General features: G+C 40.7%; 1 protein-coding gene across 3 annotated transcripts in view; it reads left to right on the top strand.

The window, feature by feature from the left end:
• slc6a5 (solute carrier family 6 member 5) overlaps positions 1-18,554 on the top strand; it is a 28,083-nt gene extending 9,529 nt beyond the window's left edge. For all 3 annotated transcript variants that reach the window (XM_061737666.1, XM_061737674.1, XM_061737656.1), the window contains 5 exons: positions 3,862-3,993; positions 4,117-4,216; positions 8,745-8,845; positions 11,810-11,977; positions 14,385-18,554. In XM_061737666.1, the coding sequence (XP_061593650.1) occupies positions 3,862-3,993; positions 4,117-4,216; positions 8,745-8,845; positions 11,810-11,977; positions 14,385-14,540 (657 nt within the window). In that variant the 3' untranslated portion in view covers positions 14,541-18,554. The remainder of the gene's footprint in view (positions 1-3,861; positions 3,994-4,116; positions 4,217-8,744; positions 8,846-11,809; positions 11,978-14,384) is intronic.
• Positions 18,555-19,144: the final 590 nt, after the last annotated feature.

Here is a 19,144-nt window from a genome sequence, read left to right as displayed (position 1 = left end):
CCATAACTATTCACACCTTCATTCGTATGACCAAAATATCTCACGGTAAACAAATCAGACCCTAAAACCCTCGGGTCGGGCAGAGGAGGCAGCTTATAGCGTGAAACTCCAGTCAGTTTGTTTACCTTCTATGTAAGACTTTGAGGGTCACCACGACCTGGATGACTGAACACCCACACCCGCCTACCTGAAAGAGAGCAGAATATGAGAAGCAAGTTGAAACTTAAAATCAAGCATCTAGGAATAGGATTTGAGAGAAAAGTTATGTCTCCTTGAACAAAATGAGATTCATCAAACTAAATGAGGAGAGCAGTGCCAATATTACCAATGTAAATCTTAGCAAGACAAGGAAACGAGCTCAGGGATTTGGTTTTCCTCTTTTTTTGAATGTATTATTTCTGTCCACTTGGGGGCAGAAGAACTTCACCAACGTTCGCACGCACCACTCCAGCAAAGCAGGGATTTCATTAAATACTTTCAAAAGTTATCTTATTTCAAGCACTTTGATCAAATAGATGGATTGACCGACAATTTTTAGGAACTCACTAAAAGAGGATTTGACTGTATTTTGTCTTGATTGTGACGTGGGTGTCATGGTGAAAAAAAAATCTATCTTTGAAAGTGTTTGAAAGGTTTAAAGCATTCCTTCTTCAGCCCAGTCGACAGACAGGAGAAATATTTTGTCTTTACTTCATGTCGTAAATTTAAAACCCTAAGAAATAAAAAGAGAAATCCACAAAGCCTCATATTAATGGCTGATGCTCATGATAGCCATCCTGTTCTCATATTCATCCAAACAGATGACTTGGAGTTTCCCAGAATCCATTATTTCCTAAAGAACATAATTTCTTTCCTTTATGGTTCTTTCAGTAGCTCTTATCTTGAATTCAGATACATCCAGCTCATTTACTTCAGATGAGAACAAAAAAAAATCAAGGCTTTCCCTTGCTAATGACTACAAATCTAATATGAAGTGATTGTAGTCTTGAAAACAGAGGTGTTTTCTTCAAAGTGAGTTTAAGCTTTAGATCAGAATAGTACATGAATGTCACTGATTAGTTTGAATTTCTTCAAAAATCAGAGAGCCAGGTCTGTTGCTCAGCCTGTACACATCTCTATGTTTAAGACAGAAACTCTTGGCTTTTGTCTGCTCCCAGGTAAACACTCAGCATAGGTGGCACCATCAAGTGCTATATAAACATGGCGAGCATTGACCCAATTAGGAAAATTCCCTGCATGCTGCGACAGAGTTCAGCTGAAGTGCTGCAGCTCTCCAGGCGGCTGAGCAGAGGTTGTCAGACTGATTAGAGCGCGAAACTGCACCGAACGACATGTGGATCAGCAGCAGTGAAGCTAAGAAGTAACTTTAACACTTCAACTTTCATATGTACAGTATTTGTAAACATCTCCATGATGCACTTAAGTTTTTTTTACTGACTATTAATTGATTAAACTGACCATTTCACAATGGAAAATACTGTATAGCTATACATAAAAAAAGCAAAAACCTCCAGCCACAGTTCATATCAATGCACTTTTAAACGTACCACTAGAATACTGGTATCCTATGTTTTTTACAGTGTTTAATTATTTGAATTAACTGAAAGATAAAATAGAAAAAGGTCAACTTAAAGTGGTGGTATTTTTCATCCTCAAAAGAGCTCTCAACATTGTTCAATGACAATAAAGGCCTTTTATTCTAATATTCAAATTAACTCCACAGCCTATTTGCTTTAACAGTAGCCACTTTTGGTGAAAGGATATTTCTTTTTTAGAAAAGGCTTTTTAACCTTGCTCGTAGTCATTTAACCATTATAACATTTACAATTGTTATTGAAAATCATCTGACAGTTAGCATTTAATTTAGCATTTAATTTATTATATAGGTAGATTAATAGATACTACAGTTTAAAAATACTGTAGAAGTTGAAGTATTGACTCAAGTTTTTTACTGAAGTAAAAGTATAAAAGTACTGGTTTCAAAACTACTTAAAGTATAAAAGTAAAAGTAATGTAAGGGGGAAACAAGCCATTAAGGACAAAAGCCATTGTAAATGAATGCATCTTAGTATAATGCAAATATGTACAATGTAAAAAGTCAGTATATGCTCTCGTACTTGTGAGTCCTTTTTCGTTCACCCGCTCATCACCAACGAACTCTCACTGTGTCAGTTAGCGTTCCTATTTCCCCAGGGAAAATCAAGGTGAACAAACACTTCAGTCCCTGGGTTGTTTTTAAACTCCGGAGCATCTCTAGGTATGATCCTAAGCAAACAAATCCACAAGCACCGTGACGCTCCTGAGCCGAGCAGGGGAGCAGAAGCCACAGTGGCGCATTAAGACACAAGTCAACAGTAACACTAAATGATGTTACCTTGCCATGGCAGCGGCAGCTCAGAGGGAGGGCTGGCGACTTCATTTTAGGAAGCATCTCGGCGGTAATAGGCTTGGGATGCTGACAGGAAATTAGTTTTGAGAGCACAGGAGGAAGGAGCGGAGCAGGGAAGTTGCACATAGCTCAGCGCCGACGTATTTTTCCAGTTTCCTCTTTCTATATCCATCCATGGATCTCCTCCATGTTCAGAGCCACTTTTTACCATCACATCACAGTTGTCATTTCCCCTGTTAGGTCTCTTTGTTGCCACATAAATAACTTGTAATTTTTGTACACAGAATTAGAGAAATGCTTTTAATTATTCTAGAAATCCCTTTCGTACTGGGCAGCACGGTGGCTTGGTGGTTAGCACTGTTGCCTCACAGTGAGAAAGTTCCCGGTTCGACTCCCAGGCCCGGCAAGGGCCTTTCTGTGTGGAGTTTGCCTGTTCTCCCCCGTGCTTGCGTGGGTTCCCTCCGGGTTTGTCCCACAGTCCAAAACATGCGTAGTAGGTTAATTAATGATTCTAAATAGGTGTGAGTGTGAGTATGTCTGTTTGTATGTATGTGTCCCTGTGATGGACTGGTGACCTGTCCAGGGTGTAACCCCTGCCTCTGAAAAGAGCTGGGATAGACTCCAGCAGACCCCCGTGACACTGCAAAGGATAAAGCGGGTATAGATAATGGATGGATGGATGGATGGACTTTTGCACTTTACACAAGCGTTAACTGGACAAACTGAAAACCACAAGCCCCCACAGTTTTAGCTTTCCATCCAACACAACATCAACCTAAAATAACCTCTTAGATCCCAAAAATGGCTGCAGTGAACTTGGTAGTCATGACCAGTTGCCCTTTTCCCACACCGTTGCTGCCTTTTCTTTCTTATCTCTCTTTGCACGTTTTAAAACAAGAAAAATTCGGCTTTGGTACAGTATATGCCATGGTCTCTTGCCTTGGCTTCAGGAATGATATCCTAGAAAGTCTCCCAGCAATGAAACTCTAGCAGACAGTTAAGAAAACACTGACATATCTTCAATTTGAACAACCTAAAAGGAGACTTAACAACTCATTGAAGTCCTTTCGCTGCCAAAATCCAATAAATGTCACTAAAGGTTCCCGACAGAGGACTATCTGAAGTCAGACGACGCTTTTTGTGCTCCCTCTAAACCACTGTGCTCCTCCCAGGACCAGATCCCATTCTGACATCCCTGCTCACATATGTATCAGTAGCAATCTCCCCTCAATGGTGGAATAAGCTTCTATCAGAGCAGCAAGGTCTCTCTCTAGCTTCAAAACGTCCAAGAAATCAGCCTCTTCTAAGGTACCTATGTACCTGTTTTAGTCTGCCGTCTGAGTAGAGTCATCTCCTAGCACGTACCTCAGAGTTTCTGCTTGTACCAAAGCTTGAAACTTGTTCCTCCTTGACTGAATGTAAATCCTCACTTCTGTCCCGCCACCCTCCCTCTCTCTCTCCCTCATTTCCAGTTCGCCACCATTGAGACCATCGTGACATCCGTGTCGGACGAGTTCCCTAAATACTTGAGGAAGCACAAACCGCTCTTCACGCTGGTCTGCTGCGCCGCTTTCTTCATCCTGGGCTTTCCCATGATCACAGAGGTGTGACACAAGCACAAGATAAAACAAACAATACATGAACATACGAAATAATAAGACATGGAGAAAGTAATGGGTGTGGGGAGAGGCCTGAATCTTGCTTGTGTAATACTTGTGCTGTTCCAGAGTGGGATGTACATGCTGCAGCTGGTGGACACGTTCGCAGCCTCCTATTCTTTGGTCATCATCGCCATCTTTGAGCTGTTGGGGATCTGTTACCTCTACGGTGAGTATGCAGCCTGTAGCCCGATCTTCTGTTGTTTGTCGTGAACGTGAGCAACAAGCCTGGAAGATTAATGACTCTTATAAGCTGCAGGTCTGCAGGAGTTATATCTCATGAAGAAAGAAAGATACAATTTCAGGAGCTCTTAAAAATCCTGTCGTTTATGAGATATATTGTGTTTTAACAGTCCCGCAGGAAAGTTGATTTGTAATCGAGTTGAATAAAAGTTTGAGTTAAAGAGCTGATGGATGATGACAGAAAGACATAAACATCCAATTAAAATGCATATTTCTTCATAGCAGTTGAGAGTACAGATTTAACATGATGTAACACTAACACGCGTGGGCAAACTTGTTGGTATCCTTACATTAAAGAGTTACTGAAGTAGCTTTATATGGATTTGATCAATTATTTATTGAAAATCAGACTGCGTTTTTGAATTGGGGTTCAACAGATTCATAGAGAGACACGATGAATTAAACTGGCCTCGACAAAAGTGATTGGAGGCAGTGGATGTGATCAGGTGTGATGTGTGTCACTCGCCTGCACCTAGGGATGGGAATTGATTTTTTCGATTCCGATTCCATTTTCGATTCTGCTTAACGATTCGATTCTTTATCGATTCTCTTATCGATTCTTTATCGATTCTCATTTGGAAAAAAGGAGAACAAACAATTTTAGTATCAACTTTGTTTTACAGTATATCTTTAAACAAAAAATTATAAGTGAGGTCTTAAGACGCCTCCAGCCTTGGGCTCCTCCACAAAATTATTTGTAATATAAAATATGTATTTAATATAAAATAATACCGTACCCTACGCCGTAGTTTCTGCGTTGGTGTAACGCAGAACCATAAATCAGCCACCACACGCCGACTGACTCTGCGCTCCCAGCGCATCAGCCGGCTGAGTCCTAACAGTTTCCCCCCTTTGTTAAAATGTCCACATTGCAAGAATTGTCGCCCTGTTGTCATTCTTTTTGGTAAAATGTAACCAAACTTTTAAGCGTTTATGCCGCTTTGTCCCTGTTTTTTTTCCTGCTGGGCGTGAATGCGCACGTTGCACAACGTGCTTGGTGACGTCATTCGCGCCCACTGGAATCGATAAGGGAATCGTTTGCGAAAAAGGCAAACGATTCCAAGGAATTGAAACACTTGGAACCGGTTCTCAACAAGAACCGGTTCTCAATTCCCATCCCTACCTGCACCTGTGGACGTGTGTTCAGGTCCACTCATGAAGACACTGCTCCAGATGTCTCAGGTTTGAAGGGTTTCTTCTCCACAGGTGCCAGAGGTGTTTTTTGGGTTGTTATATTGTTGTATCCATGACCAAGCTTTCTGATTCTGGGCAGCACACTTGTCTCCAGAACGTCTTGATAGTCTTGAGATTTCATAGTACGTTCACAGATTCAGGACACCTCGCCCCAGAACATTGATCCTCTAATTTTTCGTCCGTGAACGTAAAGCTGATGTGACTTGTCAAAAAGCTTCAGTTTTGTGGGCCGCTCGGTGGCGCAGTGGGTTAAGCAGCAGCTCATATACTGAGGCTACAGTCCTCCTCCTGCAGCGGTCGTGGGTTCGAAACCAGCCCGCGCACCTTTGCTGCATGTCATCCCCATTCTCTCTCTCTACCCCTTTCCAGTCTGCATCTCAATAAAGGGCCACTAGAGCCCAAAAAAATCTTTAAAAAAGAAAAAGCTTCAGTTTTGTCTCAGTGGTCAAAAGGACGTTCTGGCCTGTTAATATGCATTTAGAATAGCATGTGGACCTTGACCTTGTAATCCACCTTGAATCTCTTTGGAAGTTATTCTGGGCTATTTGGTTACCATTTGTATCACCAGCCTCTTCCATTTGGGATTAGTCTTCCTGTTGTGTCCAGGTCCAGAGTGGTTGGAACCTAAATATCTGAATGAAATGTCCAACTGTAGTCACAGGAACATCCAGCTGCTTGGAGATGGTCGTACAGCCTCTCCCTTTAACATGCTGGTCCAGAAATTCTTCCTGATCTCCTCAGACAGCTGTCCCTTTGCCTCCTCTGGTCCATGTTCAGTGTGGTGGACACCAGGAAACCAAATGGAAGAATACTGACTTTTCACCCTATTTAATAGTCAACCTGACTGAAGTTTGAAAACATTTGTTTCTACCGGTACCACATCATGTTTTTCAGGCCGGTTTAATTAGTTTGGATTTTTAATAGATTCTGTTGCATCACAGTTCAAAAGCAATATCACATTTTCATTATTCAGTGTTGAGTAAAGTGTCACTTTAATCAGTACAAGTTATTTCAGTGACTATTGCAGGTTTTTAATTGAAGGGTACCAACAAACATGCCCTGAGTGGATCCGACCTTCATCAAGTCACCCGGAGCCTGTGATGTGATATTCTAAAAGTACGGCTTTTAGGATATCTAATCCATTATTAAATGGGAAACGTGCAGCACACAATTCCAACAAATAAATGTTTTATAACAATAATAAACAACATCATTGTGGTGCAGCTTATCAGCTCTCCCAGCTCAGGAAAGAAACATGCAAGTTGAGGAAGTGGTTGTGGATTTTTGTGTGGGCATGAATTAAGGACGGAGGGCTCGCTCACTCAAAAAGCCGTAATTACGTTCTTCTAACAGCCTACAGTGTATAGTCTCTGGGCCAGTTTTGATTAAAACGTCTGCACTGCTGCGGATTCTTGTGCCCTGAAGTCGAGTTGAGTGACAAGTAACTCCCCAACTTTTAGATGAATTAAATATGCCAGAGTGCTTTTACATACTTTTGACAGAGGAAGTATATCTTCTGATGGACATGGTGCTTTAAAACTGTACTAAAAATAAATCATATGCCCACTTATCCCTATGCCACCACATCACCACACACGTCTTCAGTAAACCTTTTGTTTCACACATTCATGCACAAATGTTGATGGTCACGCTTGATGAGACATCATTGGATGATCCCAACAGTCAAGAATCCCCTGGTGGATATCAGGAATAATGATGATTTTACATACATGTATCAAATGTATGTTTGTTTTAGATTTCTGTCTTCAACCAGAGTTTTACACAATTAAGCAGTCAAATTCAATTCTGATTTGAGATGGCACAAATTGGTCTCGGAAGAGGAATTATTACTACAGAGACCAGGGATATTTATGCCGTATTGATAGCATTCAATTACTGTCAACATATCCAGGGAAGAGTACAAAATGTTGCAAGAACTGATAGACCCTCATCTCCATTCTTATTAGTTACACGTTCAGAATTGTAATGAAGAACATCAGTTATCAGAGATCCTAACTTCCATCACAATATTGCTGAAGCCCCTGAATACCAATAAGGGAAAACCTCACCATTCGGTAAACTTGCATATCTTATCAGTCCTCAGAAAAACTTACACACAGAGGAGTTTTTGCAGACAGCAACAAAGTCCTTTATCGACTAAATTGAAAAATAAGTGGAGTAACTCAAAATGTATTACTGGCAGTGATGATTTTTTTCTGTTCGTAGAGAGAAACACCCTCCACTGCTCTCAAGTGTAAAGAATTGGTCGAATCAAAATATTTTAAACTGTCTCACTAAAGCCACGATAGCAGCTTTGATACAAAAACCCAAACTCCTTAGATCTGGTGGGTTTTAGTATCTAAATGACTTTAAAAAAAAAGGGAGTCATTATCCATTTTCAATCCCCGTCTCATGACAGCTTTGACTTGCAGATCAAGTGCGTCTAATCTGTCCTTCACAATCATGACAAGCGTTAGAGGTCGTGTGCAGACCTTTTGAAGCCCTTATTCATTGTTTGACTCTGAGCATCTTGGGAACCTGCCTGCACTTCACAAAGAGATTGCATCAGTGTGTATGAAGTGTGGTTTTTCTAACCCCCCCCCCCCCCCCCCTGCAAAAAAAAGAGGGGAATCAATGACCAAGCACTGCGCAGGGAAACATTCTGTAAGTTTTTATGTGTCGTCAGATATAATACTTGCTTTTTGTGAGCATTTTGAGCCCGTGTGCCTTCACACAGTGAAGCAAATGGGTCAGTAGTTGTGGCAGCGTGGCCACTAGGGGTCTCTGTTACAATGGCTATGTGAGACCCCCGCCGGAGGCTCAGGTGGGCACGGAGACGCTGTCACCAAGGAGCAAAGCAACGGGCTCTGCTCCAGTTTGTCAGAGCATCAGTACAGGTGACATATTGAAATGATTGTGCGACTCGCCATCTTCACGTCACTCTCCGTTATCCGTCAATAACGGCGGAGGACTGAAGCCATCTGCTCCCTCACTTTTGCCCAGAAACAATAGAATCTGATCCTCTCTCTCTCTCTCTCTCTCTCTCTCTCTCTCTCTCTCTCTCTCTCTCTCTCTCTCTCTCTCTCTCTCTCTCGCTCTCACACACACACACACACACACCCACGCACAAAAAGATGGATGAAATTTGCTCATACCTTTTTCAAAGGACTTTATTAAATCCGGGTCACTCTCTCTGTCTCCACCTTCTGTCGTTCCCTCATTTCTCTTTTGTCATTTCCCCTCCTTCCCTGTGTTTGCAGGTCTGCAGAGGTTTTGTGAGGACATCGAAATGATGATTGGTTTCCAGCCAAACCGATTCTGGAGACTCTGCTGGGCCTTTGTGACTCCAACTATTCTGACGGTGTGTTTTGTTTTGTATCACTGTTTTCTCTTGTAAGTCCACTCGTTTGCGGTTGGAGGAAATAGGGAAGAAAGTATGAGGGGCCGTATTGGACAAAATGCCTTTAGTCCTACAGTACATGGCCCCTCATAAGAAAGCGCACTGCTTTAGATGAAATTGAAAGGTATTTTCTCGTTCGCTTGTCTGTCATGCCACTAATTCTCACGTTGCTCATGTTTACAACTGCCAAATACTTAGTGTGCGCTCTGTCCGTGCAGTTGCTCAGTTGGATCGACATCCTCACTTCCAAACAAGCTGGAATGCTGCGTGAAATGCAAATGAAACTGAATGCAAATGTTTGCAAATCTCATAAAACCATGTTTTATTCACAACGGAACATATAACGTATTAAATGTTTGAACTGACAAAATGTACTATTTAGGAATGATAAAAAAGAACATCTCACAAACACAGGGTTAGGGCAGTTTTTTCCCAGGAATTGACAAGATTTTTACGATTCCAATTCCTTTTTCGATTCTACCTAACGATTTGGTTCTTTATCGACTCTCATTTGAAAAAAAAGGGTTAGGGTTGCATGCTGTGTGCACAAATGTTTTTGCATGTTGGTAATATTTCCTCCCTTTGATGAAATATTCACTTGGCAAGTATTGCAAGTTGCCCTGTTGTCGTCTTTATTAGTGAAATGTAACCAGAGTTTCAAGCGTTTGTATCGCCATGTTTACTATTGAGTTACATAAGCTACGCAACGTGATTCCAGCCCACTGGAATTGAAAATGGAATCGTTTCCAGGATTTGCAAACCATTCCAAGGAATTGAAACACAAGGAACCGGTTCTGAACTAGAACCGGTTCTGATTCCCATCCCTACCCACATGGGATTTGAGCTGGTCTGGATGGGTGTATTTGTTGCTCTAAAATCAGTCTATACCTTTCATTGTTGATGTTTCCTGATATGCAAGCTGCCACTGGCACTGATACACCCCCGTATCGTGAACTAAAGCCCAATAATTTGCTGGATGATCCTTCCCCTCTTCATTCTGGAAGAGCATGGTTATATCAACGGTTACAGAAAAGAAAAATTCTTATTTCAATTCCTCTGACCGCAGAGCAACTTTCCACTTTGCCTGAGTCCATTTCAAATGAGCGTTAGTTCAGAGAAGATGGTGAAATGTCTGGAAGATATTCACATATGGCTTCTTCTTTGCACCATAGAGTTTTAACCTGCATTTATGGATGTTCCCAGTGAACTGTGATCTCAGAAGGTGATTTTAAATGCTCCTGAACCCTTGTAAGGAAACATTCCTGTTTTTAGTACCTCGGCATCTGAGGGTCACTGACGTTTGACCTGGTCCCACGTGTACAGAGATTTCTCCAGGTTCTCCAAATCTTGTTATGAAACGATGTACTGTAGATGACGATATATTCAACAATATTTTCAATTTATTTATTTTTTATAATTTGTAGATTTTCACAGATTAGGCGAACCACTGCCCATCTTTCCTTCTGAGGGAATCGCCCTCTCAGTGATGCGCTTTTCATATCCGCCCCATTGCCAACGTTCCTCCAGGTGTTTCTTTTTAGTACCACTTACTTTTCCATTTCTTTTGTTTTGTTACCCATGTATATTTCCCTTTTTTATTTTTTATTTTTGGACTAGCGGCGAGTCAGGAGCAAGCGAGGGTGATGGGCCACAGCAAAAGCACCATTACATGAAATTGGAAAATGTCTCATTTTCAACATTTGATATATTTTTTTATGCTCTGTTGTAAATGTTATATGGGTTAATGAGGTTTGCAAATGATTGCATTATATTTTATAGAGTAATCCAACTTTCTTAGGTTTAGTAGGGGAGTGTGAAATTGTTTTTATCACGTTCAAAATCAAACACATACATTTATTTCCAGTGAACACATATATTGAATTCTGGACGTGTGAAGCAGAGGCTCTAAAGTCTTTTGTTCAACATGTCTGAGCTGGACACATGACAGCATGAGGTTTGTGAGGTGTCATGGAAACAACTGTCTTGTCAGAGCGGGGATGATGGTGACGTATGGAGCAGCGGGGGGCCAGCAGGAAGGCTTCACATTTCCTGATTTCCTGACTGCCTCCGTCTGTTTAGTGGTCAATTAATTCTGAAGCTTTCTGGCCAAATTAGCTTAATTCTTCATTTGATAGAAATTATATGTACGAAGAATTTAGAAAGTTGAATTTCTTGTCATCCAAATTCTTATTTACAAGAGTACAGAACAGCAGACGTATATTTAACTATTTGTTTTGAATTCAGTGCAGTTCATTTAAAGGAAATCTACAGGAAAGTCCTCATCGGCACTGCAAGTCATTCAGCAACAGCAAAAAAAAAACAAATATATGAGCCATTATTTTACAATGTACAGTTGTTCTCATTCTTACATTACAATTTGTATCTGAAAGAAGCAAAATGTACTTGTGTTTAATGTATAAACTATCTGCGAAGACACGCAAGACACTCAAATTTGTTTTCATATTTTGGAGTCTTGTGGGATTTCCAGCCGACAGTAGGGTTATTCATACACCTGAAGGATTGCTTATTTACTCTATCTGTAAAGGAGTTTGTTAAAATGCACTCACATTTATAAAGTACTCAAATAAGTTCAACTTCACAAACTTGCTGTTCTTTGCACTTTTGTTTTGTAAGTTAAGGTACAGCCTTTTATTGAATCTCAGGTAATGATTTAGCATCGTACAAAATATGCTGCTATAGCCACGAGCCTGTTTAGGCTAAGCACAGTGAACGCTTACAGCAGGAAGCATATTTTGCAATGATAAATTATTTATTCCTGGGAAAAAAAAAAAGTTTGCTAAGCAGCACAACTACATTTGATTAGATTGTACACGGGTGGGGTAACTGGTGGCGCCACCGAAGCAGAGGCTGCCGTCAGTAAGATGGATTGTAATGGAAATTTTCTGGATTTCTCGGTGTGTGCAGGGCATCCTGGGACTCAGTCTGTACCAGTGGAAGCCGATGACATATGAGGACTACACATACCCCACCTGGTCCATGGTTATGGGCTGGCTCATGGTCATCTGCTCTGTCATCTGGATCCCCATCATGTTCCTCATTAAGATGCACCTGGCCCCCGGCAGCATATCCGAGGTAACAGTTGATGTGAGGCTGTGGCAAGACGTGTCACGTATGGGTTTCCTTTGTCTGACACTGACACACACTTTCACAGAAATCAATAGTCTCTTCCGTCTCTCATTAACATGGAGAGGAAAGCTGCAGGCTGAGGATTAGTTTAAACACTTTCCGGCAAGTCTTGCGGGACTCTTAAACGCTTTGATTAAAGGATGATTATGATCATGGCTTTTTGTCTGAACATCTTTGTTTCCCCAGCAACTCTGACAGCAGGCTCAATCACAGATTATGCTCAAACTCTGTAATTTCGTCCCTTTGCTTTGCTTGACCATAATTACGAAATCATCGCAGCTTTTATCTCTCACATCACAGACAGTTACGTGATGTTAAGAGTGACGTGGGTTTGCAGCAGAACATCCCCCATCCACCTTAGGCATTTGTTTTTTTTTTAATTCAAACTTCATATTGAGTTCATATCAGCAGCCACGCACCTTTTTCTGCAGTTTAATGGTGCAATGAATATGTCAAAGATTATTCTTCTTTGTTAGGGTCATTTTCTCTAATTTCCAGAGCAGTCACATGTCTGACAGAATTGCATGCAGAGGTGTCTTCAGTATTCACATTCATTACTCAGGTAGAAGTATAGATACTAGAGTTTAAAAATACTCCTGGAGAAGTTGAAGTATCAACTCAAGTTTTTTACTCAAGTAAAAGTATAAAAGTACCGGTTTCAAAACTGCTTAAAGTATAAAAGTAAAAGTAATGTAAGGGGGAAAAAAGCCCTTAAGGCTAAAAGCCATTGAAAATGAATGCATCTTAGTATAATGCAAATATATTAAAGAACCATATATGTGTACTATTGAGCATTAACATGTGTTTCAGAGAGCAGACGCGTACAAACCAATAGGGTGTCGGAATGGTATTATGTTTATACTTCTCATCCAACCACAACCAAATTCCCTCTATCCAGATGGAGCAATATAACTGGATAGTGTTTTTTAAAGGCCGAAATGAAATAGAGTAACAAGGCTGTTTTTAAAATGTAAGGAGTAAAAAGTACAGATAATTGCGTGAAAATGGAAGGAGTAAAAGTAAAAAGTCGTCTGAAAAATAATTACTCCAGTGAAGTATAGACAACCAAAATTTCTACTTAAGTAAGGTAACAAAGTATTTGTACTTTGTTACTTGACACCTCTGATTGCATGTGAGAGGTCTCAAGTGACAAGTGGGCAACACTCACACACTGGCAAGGAAAAGTAGGTGAAGCCTTCACAATGTTGCTCTCTGACAAACTCGCGGCACACAGCGATCCTCCTCTTTGGGGAGCAGCAGCTTCCTTCGGGGTGTTCTGGAGCGTATACCCACCCCGTTCAAGGATAAATACATGAACAGAGCTGTTTGCCAGATCCGGTGATGTCCTCATGCCTTTAGATGTTACTCATGGGTTCTTATTTACCTCACGGAGGTTTTCTGCGTTGTGTCTGTAGAGTCATCTTGGCTGGCGGCCCACTTCTAGGAAGAGTAGCCACAGCAGCCTTGTTGAAGCAATTAGTCACTGGGTTCACTCAGTTTTTCCTCCAGCGCTGTGAATTTCTAGCAGATGTGTTCAATACAGACACGAGGAATGTATAATGTGTTATCGGCTTTTGCACAAAGTCTTTAGCTTACTATTGTGACTTAGACTGAGATTCTATCACAATTGTAACTGAATGCAGAAAAACATTTAATTGCAAGGAGTTATACTCTTTCTTGCCACTGAACGTACACTTTTTAAAAAATACCTCAAGCGTGACATTTCTAAAAGTGTTGCACTGTAAAAAGATTGTATAAGCAGTAGCAGTGTTACACACATGCACGCGTGACACAGCAGTTCACCGCTGCACGTGTCAGTCCTGCACGCCATGCTGCTGATGTGAGTCACAGTCACACATGCACTTGTCCGCCACCTTTTATCTTTCCATTTCTTGCACAAGTAGATCCATGTTTTTTCCCCTTATCTGATTTCATGTTTGTTGTTGCAGCACCAACTCCTCCTCAAAGCATCTCTAACAATATATTAGATCTGCCCTCTTTTTATTTTTAGTTTGTTTCTACCCACCTGTCCATGAATGCTTTTTCATAGACGTCAGATGATGTGGTATGTTAATGCTCCCTTGGGTTTTGTGTATTTATTTGTTTCATTTATTTATGCATTTTTTTCCTTTTTGAGCACAATACTTTATTATTGCAAGTAACACAAGTGTCACTGAAATGTTTTGACAATCCAGAGCCTAAATAATAATTTACAAGGAACGTTAATGTTAAAATGAGGGGGAAAGCAGTGATTTACTGTCAAAGGCAATACAAAGAATAAATCAAAGCAATCTTGCTTAACCTGCAAAAAACATGCTCTTCTTATTTTTACCTTTGTTTACTTTTCCTGCAGCGTTTGAAGTTGGTCTGCTCCCCTCAGCCTGACTGGGGTCCTTTCTTGATGAAGCACCGCGGAGAACGCTACAAGAACCAGATGGATCCTCTCGGAACCAACTCTTTGGGTCTGAAACTGCCCCCAAAGGACTTCCAGATGGGTTCCTATCAGTAGCAGTCGTCCTGGAAGCAGCTCAGCGCCTCCAACCCTCGCAGAAGGCACCGGGAGAAGATGAATGCCTGTTCCCTGGTCGTCTTCTCCTCCACCTCTTGCTCCCCCTCCTCCTCTTTCTCTTTTCCCCGTTCCGTACCTCATACTGTTTGCTTCCTGTCTTCTTTTGTCCTTCACGGCTGTGGAAACAGGATCCCTTTCCCCTGTCCTTCATCCCCGTAGCTTTATCCACCGTTTCCCATCTTCTCTCAGGGAGGAGTGGATGCCCAAAGTGGAGCCTGCCCTTCCACTGCCGCTGCCTGGTACTCGGTTAATGGGCTATCTTTGCCTCCCACACATGACCACTGATTACTCAAAGCCCTTTCCCAGGGAACCTTATTTTGGAAGAAAAATTGTGTCATAAAAAGACACAGTTCAGACTGCACTTGCAATATTAGCTGCTCCCTATGGAGCTGTGTGTGTCTGTCTGTGTGTGTGTGTGTGTGTGTGTGTGTGCGTGTGCGAGTGCCATTATATCTGTGTGTAGAGATATTGAATCATTTTGGTGCACAAATAAGAAGGAAAACAACAAAATTTGAGCACAAGAAAAAAAAAATCAACTTGCTTGATGGGGATTTGTGTTTGGTTCCATCTTTTTAGAAAATTTGATCAGAAATACAAATAACAGAAAACAGAAAAAAGAGACAGTATACTCTGCTATCAGATTTACTCCTATCCAGCAGTACAGATGTATAGTCATATCAGCTACTGCTCGGTCGCTTGTGCTTTGTCCAAACTAGATTACAAAATCTACAGTTTGTGCCTCCTATGTCCCGGTAGAGTAGCGAACGCATCCTGATTACCACTTTCCCAAGTTACATGTTGACCTTGGAGGACTTAGCAGTATGATAGAAACTTGGATCTATTTTTCTTTCCGAACCCAAGGGACTGTGTGTGATACCCTCTCTCTTTCTCTACTTATAAAGATGTGATCCTGTTGTATTATCCTAGAATGTAAAGTGTAGAAAACTAGTAGAGTCCATCCGTCAGTAGGTGACTGGGCCAACTAACCTGTTCAGGTATTAAATGCTGACCTCATAGTCACTTCCTGTGCATATATTTCATATGCATATTTATCGCTGTATTGGTTGCGACCTTGTCAAGCCATCTGTGAATCCTCCTTGGGATTGTACATTTCATCAGTAGAGTAAAAAAGCTATATATATATAAATATGTATATATAAAAATATATACATATACACATATATACATATATATACACAGATATAAACACAAAAACATATAAGATCAAGTATATATATATATATTGCCTCCAGCAGAGAGCAGAGCTAGAGAGATACTGATTGAGTGTTTGTATGTGTGTATGTGTGTTAGTGTGTGCGTCTTGCTAAGGTGTAATATTTTGTATAAAAATGCACTCGCCATGAACAAAAGAGTATCTTCAAGTAGCGTCTGTTGTCGCATCCTCGCAACAATGGGAGCCGCTGCCATGTGTGAACAGATGAACGATTAGAGTAGAAAAACAGCCTCCTTCTCTCAAGGAAATGTACCTTGTCTGTTGTTGTCTGTGGTAGAGCTCTGGACATCCTTTTTATCATTTCAGAATCATCCCTCTTGCTTCTCTGTGTGTCCTCAGTAAAAACAGGGTCTCAGGTATACTCCGTCAGACTACTGAGGCAAGAATAATAGCACCCAGTGCAAAGAAAGCTGACAGTAGGGCCACCCTAATGTTTAACTGCAATAGAGGCAGTATTGCGAACAAGAAGAATCCTAATATTACTCCTTGAGGACCTCGGTGCAGCTCGCTTTTTGCTCTCTGTCGCCTAAATGCACCTTGCTGTGACTGCTAAGGACCTCTGAGTGACTCATCCTGTTTTTGATCAGCAGTGTGCAGCACTGAGTCAAGCATCATTACTTCTGAAAAGGAGACAGAAGTGAGAAAGGTTCAATTAAAGAGTAACAATTTGAATGTGATGTTGTTCACTGGAGGTTTAATCAACCCTTGCAAAGTTTGTTGCAGCGTGCTATACATGTGCAGAAAATGAAAGGCCTTTTAAGAGCTTTCTGGTCCCCTCGCTCACACGTGGTCTGTCAGAATCAGACATATTACTGTAATTTAGCAACTATTTCCTTTAAAGCCATGCTGTGCAGACACAATCAGCACAACGGAGCTACTATAAGTGCTCTTCCTAGGGTTGTAAAAGTCACCTGCAGATGTTTCCCCAGTGCAGCTCGGCGGGTGGTCGGACTGGCTTTTTGCCTTCTGAAATTTGACTTGACCAGCCACCAACTTTTACCTAGTGGGTCGCTGAGCTATTCACTTCAAACTGACAGCATTCTTCCATCCAGAAGCCGTTAGTCTTTTGCACACTTCGCCCAGCTGGAGATGCATTTTCACGTTCCCAGTTGGCTCGATGACGCTTTCACCATGGCAGGTCATTTAATCGTGGATTGTTTTTAACGCGGGAGGTGACAGTTAAGGCTCTCTCTTTCTATTTCTCTAAGCCATGTCTTTTCATAACCTTGACATGAAAAGAGCACAGGTATGATTTAAAAGATTGTTTAAAAGCAAAACATAATCAATTTATGAGCACAAGTATCTTGATGTTAAATAGCTTGTTTGCTTCACTGTGTCACTTTTAAGATGTTTGGCTCTATTTGTGATAAAAACGTGTGTCTGTGTGTGTGTGCGTGCGTGTATGTGTGCGCGTGCTTGTCTCCGTGTAAGTTTAACTCAGCCGTTAGTCGGATGTTTGCATGGCCGGTCTCGGAGTAGATTACAGAATGAAGCAGTGGATTCCCATGAATGTCTCGGCTTGATTGAGCTCTCCTTCCACACGATTAGAAGATCTTTGACAGTCGTAAAGCCATCTTGAAATGTTGATCTGCTCAAAAAAAAAAAGACAGAAAAAAGTAATTGTTTGGCTTTTACCTTAGAGCAGGAGAAGCTGAGGGAGCAGGTTGCAGTTTTAATAAGACTTCAAAAGTCTTTATACCCTGAATGGTTTTAATGATTTAATTTAGGGCCAGAGCTAAAATGCTATAAGTTTTGTGCCGCTGTGTTTCCATTTCTACAGGGATTCTCTGCTTTCAGTTTGAGAGGAAAAAAACAGCTTTGGGTTTATTTGAAACAACACGTCTTCATAAAATGTGTTAAATGAAGAGCTTGCATGTGCAGTTTGTGTTGCTGTAACTCCGTGTCCATGTATAGTAATCTTTTCTCTCTCGATAGGATAAGTCGGTGCATGTTTACTTTAGGGAACTTTTGTTCTACATAAAGTTAAGAAGCAGAGGGTTGTTGATGTCCATTTACACAAGAGGAAAAGAAAAAAAATTCTTAAAAAAAAAATACATATAGAAACTGTCAATTTCTTTGGACGGCAAGTCAACTTTGGGCAGTATAAGTAACCAAAGAGAGAGTTATTGAACTGGCGTTGGAGAGAAAACTGAAACTAAAGAAAAAAAAAAAGAAAAAAAAAAGGGAACATCATTTGCGTAAAGGAGTTCAAGATACTGCCATTCATATAATATGTAGTGTTCTTCAGTGTTTGCCAATACGTTACAAAACACCTTCAGGTAACCATTGGCCTTATAGATGTCCTCTAATGGTAGAATATTATATGTACTTCAAAAATAACACCACAGCATAGCTGTCTGTCTCATGGTTCTAGTATTCCTATTGTTATGTCTGTTGTGTCTTTTTGGCACTTTACTGTGTGACCTATGAATGCATAGGTTAAATTTCTAATTACTTGAGTAATGTCACATACTTCTGTGTGTTCTATGTGAGGTACTGCTGCCTATGGATATAGATATGTGCCTCCAACAGCCCATGACATTCATTTGATTTAAAGATTCAGAGTAGATATATTATACAGATAATATGTTTTAAAATGTGTGTGACGTGTAACAAAAAAGACTAAGAAAGTATATATCATAAATGTGAAATGCATTTATTTATTTTCAAAATCATCAATCTTTGAGGCTCTACCTCAGATTTTGTATTTATGTATAGAAATGCAAATGCATTATAGTATCTTTGCCAATAATAATATATCGCTATATCATGAAATGTATAACGTATGACTCAATAAATAAATGTTATTGTTTTTCTGTTGTCACTGGCTTCTTTGGCATCCCTCCGCTGCATTTGCAGACCTGTAAACGAGAAGAAATGTAGGTTAAGACAACGAGAGCCCTCTCCAACCTGTCGCTCAGCTTTCATGTTCAGCTGCTACGTTACTGACGGCATCACTGTAGTATGAAAATAAGACATTCTGTTAGTTGTTTACTGGGGGAGCATGATCAAAGAGCACGACAGGAGAAAGAGAAAGAGGATTTGAACGCTGCTGCAGGCGTGATGTTTGTTTGTGCAAATGATGTGCTACTGAACGCTTGCAATTTAAATTAATTTGAAAGGAGCTCACTAATTACTACGGCAAATTATGTACATGTGAGACGTTTCCCGGCGAAGGCTGTAAAAATCTGATGAGAGTTCTTCAATGACATCTCACTTTTTGATATGAAAAAGGCAGGTAAACAAAGCACAGTTGAAACCAATGTAGCTATGAGGTCCAAGGCACTTTGAGATGAATGTTGGTGCTCAT

This window comes from Cololabis saira, chromosome 2 (genome assembly GCF_033807715.1).
Source record: "Cololabis saira isolate AMF1-May2022 chromosome 2, fColSai1.1, whole genome shotgun sequence".
NCBI lineage: Eukaryota > Metazoa > Chordata > Actinopteri > Beloniformes > Belonidae > Cololabis > Cololabis saira.
Note: the sequence above shows the minus strand (reverse complement) of the source record. Positions and strands in the feature narration are given on the sequence as shown.